Source organism: Oryzias latipes, chromosome 15 (genome assembly GCF_053564925.1).
Source record: "Oryzias latipes strain Hd-rR chromosome 15, Olatipes_Hd-rR_3.1".
Lineage (NCBI taxonomy): Eukaryota > Metazoa > Chordata > Actinopteri > Beloniformes > Adrianichthyidae > Oryzias > Oryzias latipes.
In genome coordinates, this window is record NC_136251.1 from 11,454,649 (window position 1) to 11,478,646 (window position 23,998).

At 39.5% G+C, this 23,998-nt stretch overlaps 1 protein-coding gene across 3 annotated transcripts in view; it reads right to left on the bottom strand.

The window, feature by feature from the left end:
- The window catches only part of ltbp1 (latent transforming growth factor beta binding protein 1), a 131,707-nt gene that overhangs the window by 34,621 nt on the left and 73,088 nt on the right, over positions 1–23,998 (bottom strand). For 2 of the 3 annotated variants that reach the window (XM_011472798.4, XM_011472799.4), the window contains exons 6-14: positions 20,455–20,661; positions 18,973–19,262; positions 17,351–17,453; positions 13,528–13,587; positions 11,128–11,250; positions 9,625–9,792; positions 8,101–8,253; positions 3,523–3,609; positions 2,236–2,361 (exon numbers count right to left, since the gene is read on the bottom strand). In XM_011472798.4, coding sequence (XP_011471100.1) covers positions 2,236–2,361; positions 3,523–3,609; positions 8,101–8,253; positions 9,625–9,792; positions 11,128–11,250; positions 13,528–13,587; positions 17,351–17,453; positions 18,973–19,262; positions 20,455–20,661 — 1,317 coding nt within the window. The remainder of the gene's footprint in view (positions 1–2,235; positions 2,362–3,522; positions 3,610–8,100; positions 8,254–9,624; positions 9,793–11,127; positions 11,251–13,527; positions 13,588–17,350; positions 17,454–18,972; positions 19,263–20,454; positions 20,662–23,998) is intronic. The other variant, XM_011472800.4, reaches the window with a different exon arrangement.

Here is a 23,998-nt window from a genome sequence, read left to right on the forward strand (position 1 = left end):
ACTGAGAACGGTTCTAAGAATCAATTAAAAGTTGATCGGAGTGGGTCCTTTAAGGATACTTAAATTAGCGTCCTGCTGATTAACATTAACCCTTAAATGCAGAAAAAGTTTTTGTTGATTGATTTTTAAATCAAACGTCAATCTGTTCAAAAATATAGAAAAGCCTCTAAACTGAAAGAATGTTCGCCCTCATCTTCCTGTTACTGGATAGATGGCAAACAGATTTCCAGCTGCTTACAATGGTTCCTGTTTAGGATTCCAAACGGAGTCTGAAAATATCCAGGCAGCTTTCCTATTATTCTTGTTAAAAAGTACTGTGGTAGCATATAAATAACATATAAACCTCTGGAAAAAATTCTAAAGCGAATGCTTTGCCTCCACAGTTGAGGAGAGGAGCTTTTACAGCAGCGATGGGGAAACAATCATCAGGCCTGTTTGCCCTCACGGCTCTTATTCAGCATCATTTCACTGGGTGGGGAGAGCAGCATTGAAATGGCAGGAAACCACATAATGACAGAGTGCTTCGTATTTGTATCCTAAGGAAGGGCGATGAAGCAGGAGGAGGGCGGTGCAGACCCCGTCGACAATGCAGCTGCTGGTCGCAGATTTTTGATTCTGTTTGTCAGGACCCTGCAGACGTCCAGATCACTCCTGTGTGCTCTTGGCATTAAACATGAAATTAAACATTCGATGATCTGAAAACTAACAAAACTAGAAAAGTGAGTCCAATAAAAGAATGACTGAATGAATAAATCTCTGCTTTTTGGATCGACTTGTTTTTTCCCAAGCACCACATGCATCCCTGAGGAAGTCAAAGATCGTACAAACAAACTTAAAGCTCCAAGAACCCAAGCGAGGATTCATTCAGGAGTGTCGCTAAAGAATCACATGGAAGAAGGAAAGAATTTAGGCCCTACTTGTTTCAGTAAAAACCAAAGTTCTTGATTGTACATTGACAAAATAGATCCATGGAGAGTTTTAGAAGAAAAACACTGCTGAAAAAAGAGAACATAAAGAAACATTTGACAAAAACATCTCAAATTTAAGGCCAAACATTCTGTGGAGTGCTGAAATAGAACAAAAACATCTATCTGGAAGGTGTCTTTTCCTTAGACCAGCTGTCAAACTACGACAGCAAAAAGATCATCATAAAAAGATATGGTGATGGTGGTATGATGACATGGGGCCCTTTTTACCTTTAAGCCCAGAGCTTTAGCTCCAGTGTTGACACATTCTTTTAACGACCATTAACTCTTCAACACAATTAACATATTTCATGTGGATTCTGGAGCAGAGAAAAGTAGCTATGCGCTGATATGCAACATCAGAATCAGCTGATTGACGATGGCGTAAACGGTAGAAGAGTTACAGTAGGTCAAAGAGCGTGTGTCAATTAGGTGATGCAGGCATCTCCGATGTTAAAGGGTTTGGATAGGAATACATTCTCATAACTAAAAGAAAAGGTAGATCTGTTCTGGTAGAGTTTTCTCAGAAATTCTGATCTCTAATGAAGACCTAAAACATGTCCAACAGTTAAGGACTTCAAGGAAAAAGCGATAAGGTCTACGAACAAACAAACAAAAGATTTTGAGGTAGCCTATTTAAAATCTGGACTTAACTTATTAACCAGGTTAAAGAGCACTTACAATGAGAACTTGGACCTATGAAGCGTGTTTTTAGACTGTGGGAGGAAGCTGGAGCAAAACCTACACGTGCATATGCAGAACATCCAAGGTCTACACAGAAAGGACCCAGCCGGGATTTGAACTGAGGCCTTTTTGATATAAGGGGAGAGTGCTGACCATCACACTGCCGTGATGCATTCATGATCGCTAAACCCCAGTATGCCCAACCCTATAGGGAGAAACTCCTCGTTGCGTGTTAGAAACCCAGCGTTTGTGGGTTCTTACAAATGTGGTTGTTTTGGTCAAACAGGACAGAACCAGTTATTATGTTTGGTGGTTTATTGCTTTCTGTCGAGATCCCGGCAGGTGTGATGGAGTTTTTTAAACCGACAGTAAGAATTTTTCTATTTTACAGAGAATGTCTCAGATCTGTTGTAATTAAATTAATAATGAAATTGCACTTTTGAAGATAAAAAGAACAAATATTGTGTGGTTGTTGAGCTGTTAAAAGGAAACATAAATGTGTTTGTAAAATCTCACTTTTATCTGTTTCATTGCTACAACACCCCGCACACATATACCCTAGATAACCTCTGAGGTCATTACTCACCCACACAGGTGGTTTGGGCGTCGTCCAGGCGGTATCCCCTGTCACAGTGGCAGGTGTAGCCATCGTCAGTGTTGTAGCAAATCCCCTGCCCACAAATGTAAGGGTTGACCTGGCATTCATTCACCTCTGGGCCGGAGGAGACACATCAGAGCATTAATGCAGCAGCTTGAGCTAATCAAGGAGCACCTGGCAACCACAACACAACATTAACAAGCCACAAGCTGACTGGCTTATGGAAGAGTGACACAAGATCACAGCAGGTAGCATTCAGCAGCTGAGGGATGTCTTCCTCAATTAAAGTGTCAGGATTATTCCATCAATCAAAGTTACTACAGGTTACAGATATAATAAAATATAATACAATGTTAAATATTTATAAAGCTATAAAAACTTCTTCCACAGAACATACAAAAACTGTTTCAGGAAACAGAACAAGAACATTTACCAATCAACAACCTTGTGTGAGACGACACGAAATTACATTTTCTGGTTGTGCAATAACATGGAGGGAAATATCACAATGAGTTACACAATTTAAAATAGATACAGTACAGACTACAAGTTTGGACACACCTTCTCATTCAAATGAATTTGGTCTGTACTGTATGTATAAACGGAATATTTTGGAAACGTTTACTTAGAAAATGAGAAGCTTGATGGGACAATGTACAGACAATCATGACTTCATGACGACGTTCATGACGCCTCACAGTGCAACCAGCTTATAAAATAACAATTATAATAAGAAGAATAAGAAGAATAAGAGCAATCTAAAGTTTTTCAGCATAAGTTTGTAGCAGGGAGTGAAGGGGGCAGAGGGGGTAGGGCAATGAGGGAGTTGAGTTTCCTTCTCATTTCAAAACATCTTTTGGATATCCCAGACATTCTATTTTAAGTAGTGGATTTTGAACTTTGTTTTTTAATCTCAGAAGGGATTTTGGCCCCATTCATTTTGTTTATGCTTTCCTCGATTTTAGGTGGAGGTAGTTGACTATGCCTAAAATTAATTTCCCTGGGGTACTGCAAATTTTGGTGAGTTTCTGAATATGTGGCAAAAGTGACATTTTCGTTAAAATGTGCAGGAAGAAAGAAAAACTGCAAAAACAATCTGGTCCTTACTGTCCAGGACTGCTGCAGGTCAGAAAAGTCTGTCCAATTTGACCAGGGTTAAATTGGACATCAACACCCTTAGATTATTCCAAACATTGGAGTTGTTCATGCCTTCCATGAACACCACAACACAATAATTTTCAAAATAGGTCACTGTAAGGTGCATGTAGGTCTTACCAGCTGACTGAGTAGGAGCGATGTCCTGGCCGGCGTTGGATGGAAGGATCTCCCTAGGAACAGGAGGGGAAGTGTTCTCAACAATCACTAAAAAAAGGAAGAGAGTTTGAAGAAGTCAAATTAAGATGACTGCCATTTCAGTCAGTCATGTCATCACCAAGTATGAATGAGGAGTGAATGAATAACGACACATTGCAAACGCTTTGAGCGTCTGAAAAAGCGCAGATAAATCTAATCCATTATTTGTATTATTATGTCACAGCCTCTCAAACAGTAGTCTAATGAGAAATGGAATCCTAAAAGATTAAACTTAGAAGGTTGCGAACATTCCAGGATTCAGGATATCCATTCATTCATTCGTTTTCTGTTTTGTCCCTTTCGGGGTCTCGAGGCTGCCGGAGCCTATCCCGGCCAATAGTGGGCAAAGGCAGGGGACATCCTGGACAGGTTGCACGGCCACAATCACACACCCACACACACTCACAGTCACACCTGGGGACAATTTAGGATATATTTATTATCGTTTTACCACAAGGACAAAACGAAATTTGTGTTCGTGATATTGGCCTAAAACCTTGATTGGCATATACGTTTTGTTTCAATATTATCCACGTTTAAAATGTTCCAAAATAAGGAAAAAATCCTTATCCCGGCTGTTTTGTTAAAGATAATTGGGATTCAGGACAAATGAATAAAGTAGTGTGAATATCAACTTAGGACATAAAGGCCGTGTCACACTGCCACTGCAAGCATTTTGCGCATTTGCTACATATAAAATTTAGGTTTTTCATGATACATGCGTGATATACGTAATTTATAAGTGTTTCTGGAGTTTGTCATTCATCGATGTGCAGAGATGTCTGTCGAGGGTTTTAGCCGACGGGTCTTTATGTGAGTCAGTTTGAAGTTGTTCAAAACTTTTGGTCGATTGAGAATTACACAGTTTATGCATCTTTTAGGGTAATTTATTTGCAATTATTACATAAATCTCACACAATTGTGCAGGATTTTTGCAAAATCCATTCAGAAATGTATGACTTTCCATGACTGCTCCACGCCTGTATAACTTTAATACTCCATATTCGGCACACATATCACATTCAAATTACGTAATTGCATATAAACGGCACAATAACCACACACGGTCCATGTTCTACGTTATTGTACGTGTTCTCTGCGTGGTTTATTCGTACTTCCTCCGTGGTTTTAACATGGTTCATTCGTGAAAGGAAAGACCTCAACTTTTCTCACATCTTTCAGGTATATTCAGGTATGATCAATTTTCATCTGTGAAATATGCACAAAATGTTGGTAGCTGCTGTGTGACCTGACTTAAATCCTTGAGCACTATCGCCCTAGAGCAAAACGATTTACCTGAAATTCAATATGTCAAGGAGTCTGTGCCTTCACCAGGGAAGTCTCACATGTCCACATGTCCAAAGACCAAGTTTCTAGTCTCATTTTATTATTTTTTAGGAATTTATTGTTCTCAAATTCCAAATTTTTTAGTTTGGAATTTAATTTGTTTCACTAATTTATCATCTTTTGATCTATTTTTTATGACAAGTACTTTATTTTGGACATATTATATTGGGTAAAACTCACCCACCAAATTGATGGTGTAACTTTTTGTAGTAAAAGTGTTTTAGAGTTAAATAAAGAAAAGAAACATTGGGGCAGAATTTTATAAAAAAAACTGGGAGGCAACTTAAGCAAACCACACGAAATGAAATTTTATGTAACACAACAAAGACGAACAAGAAAACCCAGAAAAAAAACAAAAGATCACAAACAGAAAGTTTCTGTTTTCTAACATCTTCCTACTTCTCTCTGCAGTCTCCTGTCAGGAGTCTCATTGCCATCAGGTCTATCTCTATCTAATCCTCAGACGTGTCAATGGATTCCTGTTATCTTGCTGATGGGGCCTGTTTTGTTGCGCCTGTGTTCCTCGCAGCTTCTCTGGTTTCAGCTCAGATAAGGCCCTCCGTCCCTTTTCTGCCAGCTTCGTGCTGCTGAAGGGCCACTGATGTTCATCCACCACAAACATATTTTTCTGTGAACATCCAGCTTCCTAATCACATCAGGACGCTTCATCAATCAAACTTTCTCTTTCTCCTCTGTAATCTAAAAACGGGAAGCCTGCAGTTTAACCCACAGAAATCACTTTTTTTGTCACCAGAACACTGATGAAGTGATTAAGAGTGCCCTTTTTTTCACTGCTTTCAACCATTGAGAAGTAAACCAGACGTGAACCTTCTCCACTTGAGAAAATCATCCAATACACTGCTTTTCATTTAAAAGGGGGTCAAGAAGTGTATTTAAACAAGAACCTGGAATTCTTTGGAGATCATAAGACTTCAAAAAGTTTGAAACTTTTCTGCGTTTTAATTCCAATTTCTGTACACATATGGAATGAAATCCCTTCCATGATCTATTTAGCTTCAGCTCAAGTTTAGACACACTTTGTGAAAACACAAACGTCCCATGACGAATGAAGGCCAAGTTTAACATGTGGCTGAAAACTGGGGGAGTGGGGGGGGGGGGGGGTTCCAAATTTCAAATTGTGAGCCAGCAAAAGGTGTTACATAAATTGGGCCTGATGGACACAGACTTTGTTTTAAATGAACGTTTACATGCAAATACATCAAGTTGTTCCATATATGAGAAAAAAATCAACAAAAAAAGAAGTGGTGAATTAACAAATCTACAATAAAAACAAGAGTAAAACTTTTAAGCAAAAACCCAAGTATGCAATATTTGTGTTATTTATTAAAATAGATGAATTCTTGCTCTTGAGTTGCTGTAGGAGTTTTAGGATCCATGCTTGTTGGCAGTTCTTTTGGCCCAGCTTTTTGGGAATATGGAGTAACATGAGTTATAATCTAATTTATGACGACACATGACATACAGCTAGAAATTTTGCAAAAAAAAATCTATTTTTTTAATGTGATTGTTTTGTCTGGGTTTTAGATTTGAATTTGAGTGGAATGTCACTCATACAATCACCTTCAATTTAATTGATTTACTGTCAGCGTTGCTTTTCCTGCTGCCCCCATTGGCTCAGCCGTCATGAAGGATAGTACTTCACTTCCTGTTTGAAACAGGTTTAATGCTAGGTCTGCTCACCAGTTATCCATTAGGAGGCTTGTTTGACCATCAGTCCTCATTTACTCCGATTTAAAACCACATAACACACTTCAAGATCAAGATCCAAACCACCTCAGAGAATTTCATCAAAATGTCTCAGTTCTCTTTTACATTTAAGATAAATGTGGTAGAACATCAAATCTTAAAATGACTAACTAGGTGTGTTCTAAAAAAAACTGTATTGCTTATATTGACATTTTTTATTGGGCATTTGCCTCTGTTTTTAAATGCTTCAGGAATTATTTTGCCTAAATATCCAACTGATTACAATTGTAAATACTTTTTTTGTTTTTCATTTATTGAGATTTGCTATCAAAATGAGGTCCAGAAACACTGCATCCACTTTCATGCAACTCGTAGCATCATCTTTGCTCTTTGGAGCCAAATTCAAGTGAAAATGGAGCCTGTTAGTCCTACAGGTGAAATCCACAAAGTAGGATCACAGATGTTTTAAGGCAGTACATCCCCACACTAGACACTTTATACACTCTTCTCAGACAGACGGGAACATTTTTATACTTTTCTCTCTTGTTTAAACTCTCAAAGTTTAAACCTCCATTCATAGCATATTAAGTCCAGAATTATAGAATTAAAAAGAAAGATCAAATATTTATGTAGATTAAGCAAACTGAACACATTCTGACATGGCATGGAAGAGACTGATTGACAAGGTCAACAGCCAATCAGGATGCAGAACAAAGTCTGGAAAATAATAATCACAAAAAAACATCACAAAAGCTAACCTGCAATTTAGTGAGGCAACACTCTCTTTATGATGGTAGCCCAGTTTTCCAATAGCAATGTCAAATTAATCCCAGAGGCATTTTTTGAACTTTATCTTCTCGATGTGTCCCCACAGATCTTTAAATCAATCAGTATCTATGTCTAATCTTCTGCGTTTCACAAATCATACCAGGGTAAACAACACCTCCACAAACCAGATCTAAAATAAAAGCTTTCTGCGCAGGCAGGACAAAGGTTTTAGCAACATTTCCACCAAACTACAACTAGTTAAATGTTTCAGTTCATATTTCATTTGACCTTTAGGAATTTGTTTAAGCTAAGATGAAAATCCAAATGCTCCTTCAGGGGAACCTTTTCATTTTTGAAGCGGGTATATTAAACCCTCTGTGAGATTCTATCCAAACGGAGCTCTGGGATCAGGCAGTTAATGCACAAAATTCAAATCTCATCTCATCAAATCTCATTGAAAATGCTGCTCCCATGCTGCTGAGAACATTCAGCCGTTCTACCGCCAGCTTACGGCTCACGGTTCCCGCAGGACATTGATGCTTTCATATCGCTAATTCCACCAAAGCTTTCACAGTGGCGTCTGAACCACAGATTTAAATCCAAAGAGCTTTCTCAGCCTTTTACAGTTGAAGACTCACTTTTTTGTGTCGCATGAATGAGAAAAATGACCACACTGACCCGGCACGATCTCCACGGGTCTCCGTGGTGTTGGAAGTGGAGGAGGGGTCGAAAGGTCCTGGGGCTCCTGGGGAACCGTCACAGGCTTGTTTGCAGGAGGGTTGGGTAAAACGGTGTAGCCCATTCCACCCGGACAGATCTCCTTAAACTGAGCTACAAAATAACAGAAGAAGCTGTGAATGACTGCTGAAGAAGATGATGGAAGAAGAGAAACTGAAGGGTCTGCGGCTCACAGAGTGGAAAAGCAGACTATCAGAGCGGCTTCTGGCTGCTTGTGGTACCACAAATGTCAGACTGATGGTTGTTAAATTCTCACATTTCCAACCAGCGTCTAAGATCATCAGCCTGGAGGATTTAGTCTGACAAAGGCCTACACAGCTTCAGGGCAGATGTGTTGGAAAATGCATCCTGACTAAATGTTCTGAGGCAAAAAAAAAAAAAAGATATGGAAACATTGGCAGAACAAAAAATCTTTCTGTCGGGTTTGCAATGAAGTCGATGTTTGAAAAGATGAACAATCTTCTTTTTCGCCCCGTTTTCCGGCAGAAACATTCCTCTGTAACTAATGCAGCTTCAAGCTAGGTGTGCTTATCTTAAAGCCAACACTCACAGCCGTTGCACAATCACAAAATCACAAAAAATGCGATTTTATAAACATGAAAAACTGCATCTTTAGTGCAAACAAGTGTAAGGAAATGTCGACAGCACAGGAAACACTAAGGCTGAAGGAATTTTTAAAAAACCTCCTGGTGACTTTCTTAAATCTAAATTAGCTAAAAAGGTTGAGCACAGTAAAATATTTAGAGTGAAAAATAAATAAATTATGGCCCTCGACATAACATTGCAAAAAATTATTACATGTTTTCTCAAAATAATAATTTGTGGCCACATATTAGTGTTTCATGGCCACGATTTAGCATTTTGTCGGCACAATTACTTATTTTGTGTGCATAAATTAGTATCTTCAATTCCTTCTACTAATTTTTGTGACCCGCCCAGCGAAGTTTATTGCATAACAACTACAAGCTTTTTTTCAAAGGATTCACAACAATTTTAATAAGGAAATACTCAGAAATGCAACTTTAAGCCTAATTTTCTTTATATAGGTCCTCCATTATCAGACAAATGCTACAAGAACATGTTAAAAACACCAAAAACACCATTTTCATTGGACTGGATATTTAAAGTAAAAATTTCAAAAAAAAAAATTTTTTTCAAGAAAACCCAAAAAAGTTTAGTTCTTCAAATGTGCATTGTTTTTAAAGTTTATTTTCATGACTGTTTATCAACTATATGTGAGGTAAACCAAACAGGACAAACGGAAATCTGTTTTTTTAATGTTAGAATGGTTGAAGAGGGTGAAAGAATGACAGAGTTGTATTGCTACAGCAAACTGAAGAATCAGAGGAAGACTTCATGTTTCTCAGCTTTCACACCATGAATGATGCCTCTTGCTATCCCCCAGATGTGCCTGGGGCATGAATGGGAGAGAGTAGCAATGTTTTGAAGGGAAGGGCTCCTTACCAGTTCCAGGAGGGGGGCATTTGTCACAGCGAGGGCCCCAGGCTTTGCCCACACTGCAGCAGCAGAGCTGTTTGCTCAGCTGGGCAGACACTGGGTGCAAACACTGCCTCCCCGAGCTGACAAAACGGAAGCAAGCGCCCTTCTCGCCCTGGACGACAGGCGCATTGGCTGAAGAGGAGCACCAGCGGAGGAAGAGCAAGGAAAACCCCAAATGTAGGACACCCACATAGAAGAAAAAGAGGAGAGATAAAAAGGTTCCCCTTCAACAAGCAAACCCCACCTCTGCCACAAACCGGCCGGAGATTTGTGGAAGCACCTCAACGGTTTCACCAAAACATAAACCCGCTCATGCAACGTGAAAAAGATGAGAATGGATTTACATTTTCATGCCTTTATCCAAGTTTCATGCTGAAAGATGAAGATGTGAGTCAATTTATCTGGAGCTGTAAAATATATTCTTAATTAAAGTGCAAACTAATTCAATTTTTTAAAATTATATTTACTAAACAGAAATGCAAATTATATTTTTTATTTTAAGGATTGATGTATAACAGAAATACCAGCAACTTTTCTGCCTGTCACTCAACTCGAACTCAGCTAAATCTTTGGGAATAAAATGATTGTAAATGTCTGTACACACCTCTGCAAAGATGTTTAATTTTTGTATTTCAGTGGATAAGAAATTTCATTAAAATTGCATCTGCAGATTCACAAATTAATTTCCAGTGATTTACAAAAACATTTACTAACAGCAGCATGTTAGAGCATTAATATCTGAATTGAAAAATAAAACAGATTTCTTTATTGTTTTGAGGGAAACTTTCTGCATGCTGCATTTACAACCTGGTCAAAAACTCAGATTTTTTGGCCTCCCAGCCTTTTCCACCCAAAAAGGATAATCCTGGATTAGCTATCAAACCATAAAAATGATGAATAATGTTTCTCTGTTGTGAGCTTTTCAAAGCTTAAATTCTAAGATATATTGATAAGAATTTCCAAAGACTGCAAACTGTGCAAGCTAAAATTAGTAGAAGAGAAGAAGAAAATGAGAAAAGAGGTGCATTTTCTGCATTTATCAAGTTCTTTAGTACAATAATCAATCAAAATATTTTCTACAAAGTTCTGTTAACTGTTGAATTTACAGTCAAGATTTACAGTGGGGCAAAAAAGTATTTAGTGCCATCAATTGTGTAAGTTCATTACACCCTTAATATGCATTTACTGCTCATAAAAGTATTTACATTGACGTAATTTGTTGTAGTACCGGCATAAACAAGCTTTTGTTTTCACTCTTGAATTTACATATTTTCAAATCCTGTTTTTTTTTCATGGCTAATGTGCTTTTCTGAAAGATACTAAGGTCAAACACCGCACATGCATTATGATCAAGTGACCAACAGAAGTAGATGGATCAGTTTGGATAGAGCGGCATGCAGAAGGGAAGGCGGCTCCTCTGCTGGGTGTGCCGGCTCACTGCAGGACGAGACGGAGTGATGGACTTACGAATGCATGTGGTGAGGGAGGCGTCAGGGATGAAGCCGGGCGAGCAGGTGCACCTGTAGCTACCCACTGTGTTCAGACAGTTTCCATTGGGACACACACCCTGCAGCTGGCATTCGTCCTCGTCTGTCAGTGCAAGGAAAAGAAATCTTTGCTTTAAGAAACTTCAGTTTTACATATCAGGCTTTAAACTGGGTAAATAGAAAACAAACGCAGTTATAAACAGGTTTATAAAACACCTTAAATGTCTATTTATCCTATTCTTTGCACATTAAATAATGCATCTTTTAACCAGGAAGACCCCGAAGCATCCTTTGATCTATCTCTAAGGTGTTCACTGCAAATCCAAGTAAAATGCATGGTTATATGTTAAACAAGAAGAACCGAGCCTGCACTAATGCACTCTAGCTTCAAACTCTCAACCACAGCTGACTCTGTCCTGACACACTAAATGATCCAACATTCACAGAGAATGAGTTTGCTTCAGCATTTCCTCCTGACGGCAAACAATGACACAATGTGTTTGTGAGCAGAGCTGAAAGATTCATATCTCCATCGAAACAAATGGGATCAGAGCTTCAAGGCTGGAATTCTGAATAGGAAATGGCTGCTTTTAGGGAATCTGATAAGAACAACAATCAAATAACAGTGATGTGAGTAGGTAACACATCATGATGAACCCATAACAGTCATGACCCTTCAACTGCCGTGTTTCAGGCTTGTGCTGGTTTTGCAGTTGGCCTCGCTGCAGTCTGACTGCACGGCGATACAGAAAATTCTAAAGTAAACCTGCCCACATGCAGACACCGCCAGTGTGTGAGGAAACCCACTGTTTAATGCTTGTTTATACAGATTTGTTTTTGACTTCTTGTTGTATATATTTTTTTTTCAGACATTGTGCGAATATGATAGTTGGCATTTGAGTCACAGCATCAGAAGGAAAACATCTACCACTGTATTCCCCTGACACTAATGAATCCAGAAATGATGACAATACCAGGTGCACCTATGAGTAGTGTTGGAAATAGAACATTTTATATGATGGGGGGGGGGCAGAAGACTCTGGAAGGGTGACAGATGAGACCAGCAGAATGGACAGCCACAATGAAGGAATAAGATATATGCATTTCAAACAGTTTTGTTTTTGATGAGTTATTATTAATGACTTATCCAAAATAAGAATTTCCTTTTGCCATAGCTAGGAAACTATGGAAGCATTTGTGAAGCATAACTAAAAATAAAAGTCAAAACCAGAAATGCTTTTTAATTTTCAAAATGAAGCTGCATCAAATAACTCAAAATGACTGGAAATGCTAAGTGGAATTGAATTGAGCGACACTATCCGCAGGGTGGATGTGAAAACGCAAATGCAATCCCCTCTTTGCATGTTCGTTTTAATTATGACACAGAATACGCGGTTTTAAAGTAGAAAATGAAAAAGCATTTTGAAGTATTGCTTTTTCATTTTAATTTTGACTCATTTGAGGCAGGTTCATTTTGAAAATTAAAAAGCATTTCTGTTAATTCATTTTAATTTTCAAATTAGACATTTCTAAATGAATTTTGCTACACATTTACCAGAGAATCTTTTGAAAATGAAATGTCAAATACCATTTTCATTAGCATTTTAATTAAGTGACAGAAAAAGCAGTGTTGAAGTAGAAAATGAAAAAGCATTTTGAAGTATTGCTTTTTCATTTTCATTTTGAGTCAAAAAATGCAGCTTCATTTTGAAAATGAAAAAGCATTTCTGGCCTTGACTTTTATTTTTAATTAGGCTACACAAATGCTTCCATAGCAAACAGTGGAGATTTTGGCTGAGGCCAGGGTGCTGACGGCCCGGATTGACCGGCTTACACAAAATATTAGTCTGGTTATTTTTGCAATGCTTAAAGAAGCTTATATTATTATGTCAATAATGATGCCAATATTGATGGAAAAATAGGGGCACATATCTTTTTTGCAGGCCCCATGCCCCATCGTAGATCTACCCCTGCCTATGAGTCATAAGTGTGTAGAACCAGTCATTTTTATGAATTGATCATACTCTTCTTTAAGTTGAACTTTCTTCATTAATGACCAGGCATATTATCATTAGACTGAAGTTGGGACTTTATCAAATCTGGTCCTCTTTGGAATTTCTATTTCTTGCTGTTGCCCTTTTGACCTTTGTCTGGTTGTATTCACCAGTTTCTACCAAACTTTAGCTGTTACGCAGGTTGAGTCACAAAAATTGTGGCTAAATTTGCTGTGATTTCTAAAGCTGGAAGATTTTCAAAACCTAAAAGCCTAGACATGATCTATTTGTTCTAAAAGTACTTCTGCAGATAGTGGATGCTAGCCAAGCAAAGGTTTTTGAGAAGTTTGTCAAAAATGTTTGAAGGGCTGACTTGGAAATCTTACCTTGGCAGTGGGAGCTGTTGATCTTCCTGTAGCCCTGAGGACAGTCTATCAGAGGGATGGCTGATAAAAGAAGACAAAAATGAAGAAGGAATGGACAATAAGTATGGTAGTCATTAAGTTGAACAGCCCCATTGTCATTCAATATAAAACTTCATAATTCCAGAAAGTCAGCACGCATCTCCTTATCCAACATGTCTCCAGCAACCCTCAGTGCCTATGTTTCCTTCACACTTTACTGCCTTTACTCCTCTTTCAGACATTAGATGCTTAAGTTGTTTAGATTTTCACCATGCACTGCTGCCTTCTGCCTAAGGGCAGTGTCACACAGCCACTATGTACATTTTGTGCATATTACACAGATGATAATTGGTCGTAAATAAATATACATGGAAAAAGTGAAAAACATTACGGTCTTAAATAGTTTTTTCATAAATGTATCACAAATGAACCACATGAAAACCACGGAAGAAGTACGAATAAACCACGCAAAGAACATGTAAATCAATGTAGAACAAGAACCGTGAGAGATTATTGTGCCATTTATATGTAATTTTTCAGTAAATTATGTCATTTGAATGTGATATGTATATGTATACATGAAATAAAAGTTATACATCAGTGGTACATGCATGAAAAGTCCGTTATACATACATGGACATACGTTAAACGATCATGGAAAGCCATAAATTTGCGTTGCATCCCACAAAAATTATGCACAATTGTGTAAAATGTATTTATTAATTGCGTGTAATTGCATAAACTGTCTAATTCTCAACTGACCAAAAATTTAGAAAATTTCAAAACTGAATTCACATAAACACACGTTGGCAGAAACCTTCGATGGACATCTGTAGAGAGATCGACGAATGACGAACGCAAGAAACACTAATGAATTATGGACATCGCTTTGACCTGTGGACATGCAACCAATTATCAACACAGATGCTCCTGCACAGCATCTCCAGCCTGCACTCCTGTAATATGCTTAACCGTCTCTGGAGCAGCTTTGCATACTCTATACATTGTACCCTTGCTACAAATGACTCCAACTTGTAGCAATCCTGTACTTCTGCAAACTGCTGTGGCTCCATGAAGCGCACAGGTTTGTCCCTGCAGGATGTTTCCTCCTTTTGTGAAGTCATCGCCCAGGGCAGTGTTTCAAAACTCTACCCTCAGGGCCCCCCATCCTGCGAGTTTTCTCTGCTTCAACACTTGGTTAAGCTCGTTAGGAATGAGACGGTAGGCCCTGAGGCCTGATTTTGAAAAACACAAGCTTGGATGTTTCTGATCTACTCCAAGATTGTGATCGTTTAATCCTGGAAGATGGATTTAATACTCACTGATCCACAAACCTCCATCTTTTCATCTAAACTTGATATGAAACCTGCCATGCTTCAGAATGTATTTTTTCGTAATGTTTTAAGCATTCACCTCTGGTTGGAACTTAAAGTCTCACTCTGATCATCTTTTAATCCATTTTCAAAGCATTCACAGAGATCTTTAACAATGATTATGCTGTTTTTAGCACACACACAAAAAAAGAAACGTGTGTCGTTTTCTAGGACGTAGTATCCGTAGAGCACCAGTAGTAGCAAGTAGAAGGTGTTGGGTGCATGGGATATGCAAATGTGTATACATTTGAATAAAGACAATCACAACTTATGTTGTGATTATCTCACTACATCACCTTTTGATACTGCTTCCAATTTTGCTCCATCAATGTTCCATTATAGGCAACAATATTTTAAAAAGATTTTAAAAAATCTTCCGTATTTGGACTTTAGAGCTAAAACAGTAGCTCACTGTGAGGCTGAATCAGTCATCAGACTGCAACCCATCTGAGCTGCTGGTTTAAATGAGGTCCTGCCTCTCTGCAGGACAAAGGAACCAGGGGAAGGTGGTACAGAAAATACCTGCGAGGGGACTCACACTGCTCAGTGCAAAACAATAAGGCAATGTTCGACTTAGCCACAAAGCCAGTTTAAATACCAGCGGCTGCTTGGCACAATAGACTGTTTGACCCCTTCGCCATGAAACAATGAGGAAATAGTCTGAACTGTTCCAACTCTCTGAGACAAACCACTGGCCGGGTGGGAATACCCATTCAAAGACAATCGCTTTTTACACATTCAGGGTCTTCAGAAAATGTTGGATAAATTTGTGTCTTAGTGTTGTAACATTGAAGAGTATGGCTTTTCCCTGAAAGAGTTGCTGTTGTTGCTCATGGGTCACACTGATGCAATGAGCATGAATGTCACATCAGCCACTTCCCATCAAATCTTTATAACATTTAGAATGTTTGCATACAGATTTACATAAACAAAGGTGCAGCACTGAAAACTGGAGGACTGAACGCTTTCTTGAGCCTGTGGATGATTAATGTCAACAACTGATACTGAAAGCGCTTTTCTGCTAGCAAAGGAGAGAATGGAGAGGAACACTGGGGTGTTGAGTTTTAGTCCAGTGGTAGAGCACATGCTTTGTTTATGTAACAATCCAGGTTCAAACCATTTATTGGGTTGGAGTGGCTGTGAGAGGAGCCATTTGAGGTGGCTCGGGCATCTGGTCCAAAGGCCTCCTGAACACCCCCCTGGGTAGGTGTTCTGCTCATGTTCCACTGGGCAGAGGCCCCGGTGAAGACCCAGGACATGCTGGAGAGACTACGTCTCCCATCTGGCCTAGGAACGTCTCTGGGTCCCCCCAGAGGAGCTGGAGGAAGGGACAGGGGAGAGGAAATTCTGGGCAACTTTACTTAGACTGCTGCACCCCTGACCCTGGATGAGCAAAAGAATGGATGGCTATGAATCAATGGTTTTAGTAGCCATTGACTATCAGTTGCCCTTATAATAATAATAATAATAATAATAATAATAATAATAATAATAATCCACTTTATTTGTATAGCACCTTTCAAGATAAAAATCAAAAAGTGCTTCACTGTAAAACACAGTATAACACAGAATATAAAAAGAATTATTAAAAAAGCAATGGGTAGATAAGGGGTGTCTGCGGGCAAAAAACAGGCAAACCTGTACGGGGCACACAGGTGGCTGATAGAAAATATTAAAATTGTAGACCGCTCAGTGAGCTTGCAGAGGGAAAATGTCCGTGCACATGTTTTTCTACAGGGATTCTGTGGGCAACACGGAAGGACAAGTCAGGGTAAAGAAGGTGATTTGCAACCCTGTTGTAAAGATTTTCCTTTATTTATTTTTTTACCACACCTAACTTGCAAGTTAGTGCTGTTCAAGTGATAAGTGCATGTCCTCTGCCCAGCTGTTTCACACTTTGTGCTTGTAGCCTGACTATTAGAAATTGGGAAATTTCATAATCTGACTGTAAATTCCCAAATCCCACAGTCATCCAACAAGCACTAATGTACAGCCTTCACACCCTGTGCATGCACGGTCAGTGAAGAACAAGTACTCACACCTTATTAACAGCTAAAGAGCAGCATGATTGCACAGTAGGACAGTGCTTGTATCGTGCATTATCCTTACAAATACTTCACGATGCACTTGCCACACACACAACAGCATTCTATTTTGAAGTCCCTTGAGGTGGCTGAACGGGCCACAAAGAAAACCTCCAGACACATCTGTGCTGCCCACACCTCACTACGACCCTTCACTGTCCGGGACAACCCAAAAACTTGTAGCATCGATACGGGTCAACCGCCGTACAGGCGCCAGCAGAGAAGTGCTTTCAGTATCAGTTTCTTTAGGCTGACAACACAACTCGTGACGCGTCTACAGGCAATAAATTTGGTTTACATGTTAAAAATCAAATTTAAATTGGATAGAAAGCAAAAAGTTGTACATACAAGACTTGTTTGGGCACTTGTGGCATTTGTGGAACCCCCACGAGGTCCCGATGACTCCACAGCAGCGCTCCTGCTTGGTGAGACCCGGCAGAGCCTTCCCACACTGAGCCATCCAGACAAAATATGGGTAGAGCAGGAAGAAAGCATGAAAGAAAAATGATAATGTGGAAAAACTCTTGTTTTCTACTTCCTGCAGGTGTTTGGCCCCTAAGTGTCACTCTGTCACCCCTTATCTTTATAGCAACAACAGAATGTGACTCACTGATGGCACCAGAATGTCAGCATATGAATTATTTTTATTACACAGTTTGATATCAACAGCAACCACCAGGCCCAGACTGAGCTGCTGTGACACCATAAACAAGCCCTTTTTAACTGCCTGTTGGGAGTCTCAATGCAGAATGCCTTTGTGCTGTAATCGCAGCTGAGCAGATCCGATGTGGATCTCAGCAGTAACTTTTATTAAACCTGACACAAGGTGGGTGCAAGAGACAAGTCTGCAGTCATGTTTGCTGCTTTGAGACACTCCTACATCAATTTGGAACTTTAATGGGCAAAAATGTCCTCGTCAAGAGAAATCAAAGCGGCCCCGTTTGCTGTCCGCCTCACAGGCATGCTCTCATCACTCTCTGATGTTTTCAAAACTCTTTTATTGCACTTTGGAATTTCAACTTATAAATGTGTACATTACAGTACACACCTGCTTTTGTTTCAACGAGATGAATCTCTGGAGAAATGCAGGACTGTTGATAAAATGTTGAAATTGAAAATCAGACTCAAACGTGACAAAATGCTTCATGATTGCGGCTTTGAAGCAGGCTTCAGAGCATAGAGCAGCCCAGATCAACTGAAAATGTGAAGTAATATTACGTCACTTGTCATGCTGGGATGGAAGCACCCCTGGGTTACCAAGGCAACTTCAGGGCATTGAATTAAAAACAGGAAAATGTCTGCATCCAGAGCTTTCAGCTGGAGTTTGGTGAATAATTACAGACCATTGTTAACAAAAAACACACAAGTACACAAATATAAAGTAGATTTTTGGGAAACAGTGAGGTATGTTCACTTTATGAGGTTTAATATGAGCATCATTTTAGCAACACTTAACGCTCCACAGATTTTTTAATGTGCAGTTATTTCATTCTGGGTCCGGTTATGTATGATTCTTGTCTTCTGGTTCAATGTAGAATTTCACACTTTACCTGCTCAGCTCGCTCTCTTGCTTCGTTCCAGTTGATTTCTTTTGTTGAACTGTTTTAAAGCATCTGCCACAGCAGCACTTTTGTTTGTTTCCCATATTTCTTTCAGCTGCCTTTCAGCTGTGTCAACAATCCTTGCACCACAAAAGATTTAATGTATGGCTAAACTTTTCCTTTACTTGCAGTGGAAGCATCAACCTGCCATTTCATTTGGGGGGGATGGACTCCGATTGTGTTAACGGTTCCTTTTACTACAGCTGTAGAAAACCTCTGCTTCTTATTCTACTGAATAAGCATGAATTTTAGATGTTAAAACGTTGTGATGTATTGTCTCATAACCTGAAATTTATGTTTTTTTGTCTCATAGAAACAAATACTAAAGGTTGACCTGATGTGTGGTAAATCTATATTTTCGGGACGTACCTGGCCAGCTGCCGTCTCCTGGAAGCAGCGTCCCAGAGCGTTCTTGGAGGTGACGGGCTGATACTGAGAAACATGGTAGCCATGCTGGTTGGGATAAACAACATTGTAGCTGTGGTGCTGAACCTTCTGGCTGCTCTCGGAGTGGTGGTAGCTGTAGCTGCTGGATGACGAGGAGCCAGCTTGGGAGGCCTTCTGCTGGTGCCCGTTGTGATGGTAGTCGTCCAGCTGGGACACTTGGTGGACCTGAACAGAGGCTTCTGGAGGGTGATTGATGTGGATGTTGACCACACCTAGGTTGAACATGAAAAAAAGAGTCACTGCAGTGGACAAAAATGTTCTTGACAAAAGCAGGTTGAATATTTGGGCCCTAAATGCCAAACCTCAATCAAAGTTCGATAGTCTACTAAAACAAAGAAGAAAATTGTGGCCCACCCCCAAACACAAGATAGCAGGTTTTGCAGGCAGCAGTGGCTCAGGCGGTTGAGCAGGTCCGCCAAAGATTGAAGGGTTGGCGGTACGATCCCTGCTCTCCCAGTCAACTGTTATAATGTCCTTGTGCAAGACTCTTCACCCTCCCTGCCTCCTGTGTTGCCCCACTGGTGTATGAATGTCTCAGTGATGGTCAGTCTGCCCCAGGGCAGTTGTGGCTACATTAGCAGCTTACCATTTCCAAGTGTGAATGAATAATGGTCACATTGTACAGTCAGGAAAAGCGCAGATAAATCAAATCCATTATTATCAAAACTTGTATGTTGTTCTAGTACTTTTAAATAGGGCTGTTTCTCACTGCTGGAGATGTAATGACAGCTCCAGTAATAAGGAACTTTCCAAAATGTCTTTAATGCTCTTTGGAGGTTTTCAGTTTTTCTCATGTGACAGTTTCCCTTTCTGTAATTGGAAAAAGTGTATATATGTATGTATATATATATATATATATATGTGTGTGTGTGGATGTGTGTGTGTGTGTGTGCGTGTGTGTAGTATTTGTATTTAAATGGTGTTCCATACGCCATTCACACACACGTTCACACACTTAAGGCGGCTCCACTGCCGAACACTGGCACCAACCTTCCACCAGAGACAAAGTGGGGTTCAGTGTCTTGCCTAAGGACACTTCCCCATATGTGCAGGCAAGGCAGAAATGGAACCTGGAATTTTTCAATTAAAGGTCGACCGCTCTACCGCTGCACCACAGCCACATGAATCTCTAGTTATGTAAAATTGCTTTAAAATGGTTGTAGAATGTAAATCTGAATTATTTGTATTGATTCAAATCCTGTTATATCCACAAATTTTTTTTTTTAAATGTGAATTTTAAACTCAAAAGCAAAGTAGATTCAGTAGTTTGGTATTTACATCAAAAAGTCATAAAACATAACAGCCTTTTCTTTTAACAGAGTCAGCATCTCCAAAAACAGCTAAAATAGAGATTTTAATGTTTTCTACTTTGAGAATGAATTAGTGATTTGGATCAATACTCACCGGGAGTCTTGCCGTTGCTGTAAGTCAGAGGCAGCGTGTGCATGGAGTGAACCTGTGTCTGGCTGTAGGAACCCGAAGTCTGATGGTGCTGCTGGGCTCCATTCTGAACCGGCATCTGGCAGAACTTTCCTGCAAAGTTTGGAGGGCACTGGCACTTGTCCCTGGCACTGCACTTTCCCCCGTTTATACATGGCAGGTGGCACACCACTGAAAGGGGAACATCCACAAAAACACATTAGTGTCTCCACGCAGCCATGCAAACACGCAGCTTCCAGGCCCCTTTAGAAACATCTGTTCAAACACATCTGGACTGATATTTCTGTCCCTGTTCAACACATCTGTAAATAATCATCCATGAGTGTGTAAGCACGATACAATGAAGGAATGGGGAAAGCTGTCTGTGCTGTTTAACAGGAATCACACTGCATCAGAACTTAACAGAACCTGAAGAAGGGAGAAAAGGAAGGTGGTTATGGGTTTAGATGAGTCTGAACCCACCTTTGTTAATGTCTGTCATCAGCTCTTTCAGGTTTATTTTTGAGTCTCTTACTATGATGATGCACCACCGCCAGACAAAGGAGTTCATTAGAAATTCACCTCTGACTTGTGGGCAGGACTGTTGGTGCAGAGTAAGCCCGCTCCCCCTTCCTGTCATCCATAACTGAGAGCTGTTAACACACTCTCCCGCTAGCTTACAGCCCCTCAAAACCCCAAGCTACCTTTACCTTTGCAAGACAAAGGGTGAGCAATACTGAAGCTAAACAGACGTACAGTTTTGAGTCAGATTCCAGCAGAAATCTATATGTCTGCAAATGAATTCAGTAGATCAGAATGGAGCAGAGCAAGTACCTTTTGGCTTGCCCATTGTGGTTATTACGTCACAACATTTTTCCGTATGGTCCTGATTCACAACAATTTGATTACAGAAATAATTAGAAACGCAATTTTAAAAATAATTTTCGTCATATATGTCCTCCATCTTCAGAAAAGTCCCACAAGAACACTTTAAAAACACTAACAACCCAAGTTTCATAGGAATGGGTCTTCGATGACGTATAAACGTCCTCATATTTCAAATAAATGTGACGGTTTTCCAGAACGACATTAAGACAAAGAGGAAAATCTATTGGCAATTCAAACTTACTGAAGAAGCACAAAAAAAGGTGATGATACAAGTGAGTTAGCACACCCTTGCCTGTGTGAACTCTGTACCAAAGCCTGATTAAACAACGCTGTTCCAGTTCTCACTGATTCATGTCTCCTCTCGTCTTCCCCTTTGAAAGAAACTCAGCGCTGACAGAGTGTGGGGAGAACTGACACAGATCTGCAAGAGGAAAAAGATGCTGTTTCTGATTCATACCCGGCCACACAGCAACCATTACTCATGCGCCTACAGTCATGCAGGTCATTACAAAGGCCGCTTTCTGTCCAAACCACAACTTTCACTTCTATCCATTACAAAACCATGATAAGGACTGAATCAGAGAAGTTACTTGCATTATTCTTTGTTGTACCAATACTTTCTGCCAAAATATTCCAGACTGCTGGGAAGACTATCCCTTCTTAAGGAACATGTGAGGTCAGCAGCAGAGTTTGGTATGTCCCAAAAATATCTGTCTGCTGATTCAACCAGACTAATTGTCAGAACCTGAGTCATCTCACAACTAGATTATATTATATATTATATAGACAATATGGGCTACTGCTAGAAAAAGAAACATAGATAAAGTCCAGGTAATGCAAAGCTCCCCGTTTATCACTCAGATGTACATAAAGAACCAGCATAAATGAAATGCATGCTGATCTCAGATGGCTTAAAGGTCATGACAGATCATCATTAACATCAGTCAGTTGCACTTGGAATGCATTAAAGTTGCAGAAACTGGTTAAAAAGATGTCACCAGAGATGCAACAAACAGACATTTTCAGATTCCCAACGAAAAATGAATAGTCCTTCCTGCTAGTTTTATTAAAGTATCACGATTTAAATGTGATGCCTGTGCACATTATCTGTTGGAAGTTCATTCCACAGCTCTATACAGTTGTCTTGGTCATGAAAGCATGCAAGAGGAGAATTCAGTACATCATGTACTCTCCAGGTTAGCCATCTGACTATCTCAAGGACCCCTTTCATAAAGCCTTTATGAAAGGCTTGTTCTGCAACACGAAACAGTTTGATCCAACTCCAGAGGAAAGGGCAAACCAGGGGAGGAACAAGTGCATCATGAAAGAGGTTAGACAGAACAACGTATATCTCAGTTAATGGCCCGATTTTCTGGTTGATTTTTTTTTTACTTTAATTCTGTTTGTATGCAACTGCAGGATAGCTTTTTACAAATAAATACACATTTTACCCTGCAGTTATCTTTATTAAGCATTCACTTTGAGTTCAAAGTCCATAAATACCTTAGAATATCTGTATTTTAAACTGTAAACGAGAAAATTGCATATTGTCAAGTCTGGATAGACATGCCCCTGTACTGAATGATCAGAAGTATCAAAAATGAGATATCTGTGATTACTACCAATAGCCTAAGAAATAGTAAAGATGGAGCTGCACTTTTATGCCACAACAGTTCATGGTCTATTGTGCAGGTCTATTTGGAGAAGCACCAGTGTTCAGATGGACCTCCAGTTCCACAGATCTATTTCTTTTTCCAAATTCGTAGCAGAAAAAGTGCATTAGTGCAGCAGCCAGGAGGTCTATGGGATGTCTGTTATATGCTGAAATAAAGCATTTGGAAATATTTCGAAGAAAACAATTTTACTCAGACGGGGCTGACACTTCCATGGAAAAATCACTTCTGTTCTAGTAACCCAATATAGAGGTCTATAAATGGTTATTTCCATTCTTTAATTTATTAGGCTGGTTAACAAATATCACAAGCTAAGAAATGTTAGTCTCATTTCATTGGGTTTTGTTTGGTTTTCAAAAAACCTTCAGCTTGTTAATTTTCCACAAAATATTGGTCTTTTCCAAAAGCCCGATCCAGGACAAGTCAGGACTGAAGATAATTCTGGCACAGCTCTATAAGGGTTAGGGTTTGCAAAAACAAACACACACATTTTTTTTTCAGCCTAAACTGCGGGTGATTTCCACACAGCCCTCATCCTATAACTGTGACGCAGGAATGGAGAGATGATTTTCAAATGTCCTCACTTCTCCAGAATCCAAAAATACTTTCAGATTAGTTTTACAACCATGGCGATGATGTACACTTGATCTTAGAGAAATGGAGTCATGGTCATTTTGACCAACAACAGGGTTGCAAGAACTCCAAAATAAGTTATGGGATTACTTCTAACTGAATGGATAAGATTGGTGTTGACTTACATTCCTGGTGGAGAGAGAAAACCTGCTGTATAAAATAGTACTAAATCATTTTAACGCTCTGTCTTAAGAGAAAGGGGACACAGTGAGACACATACAATAATTTTTCTTGTGGTTGTAAAGTCCAGATGAATTTGATGGATGCAATGGTTGAAAAGGCTATATGCATGTTTACACTGTGTTTTGTGACTGATTTGATCTGATCTTATCTGA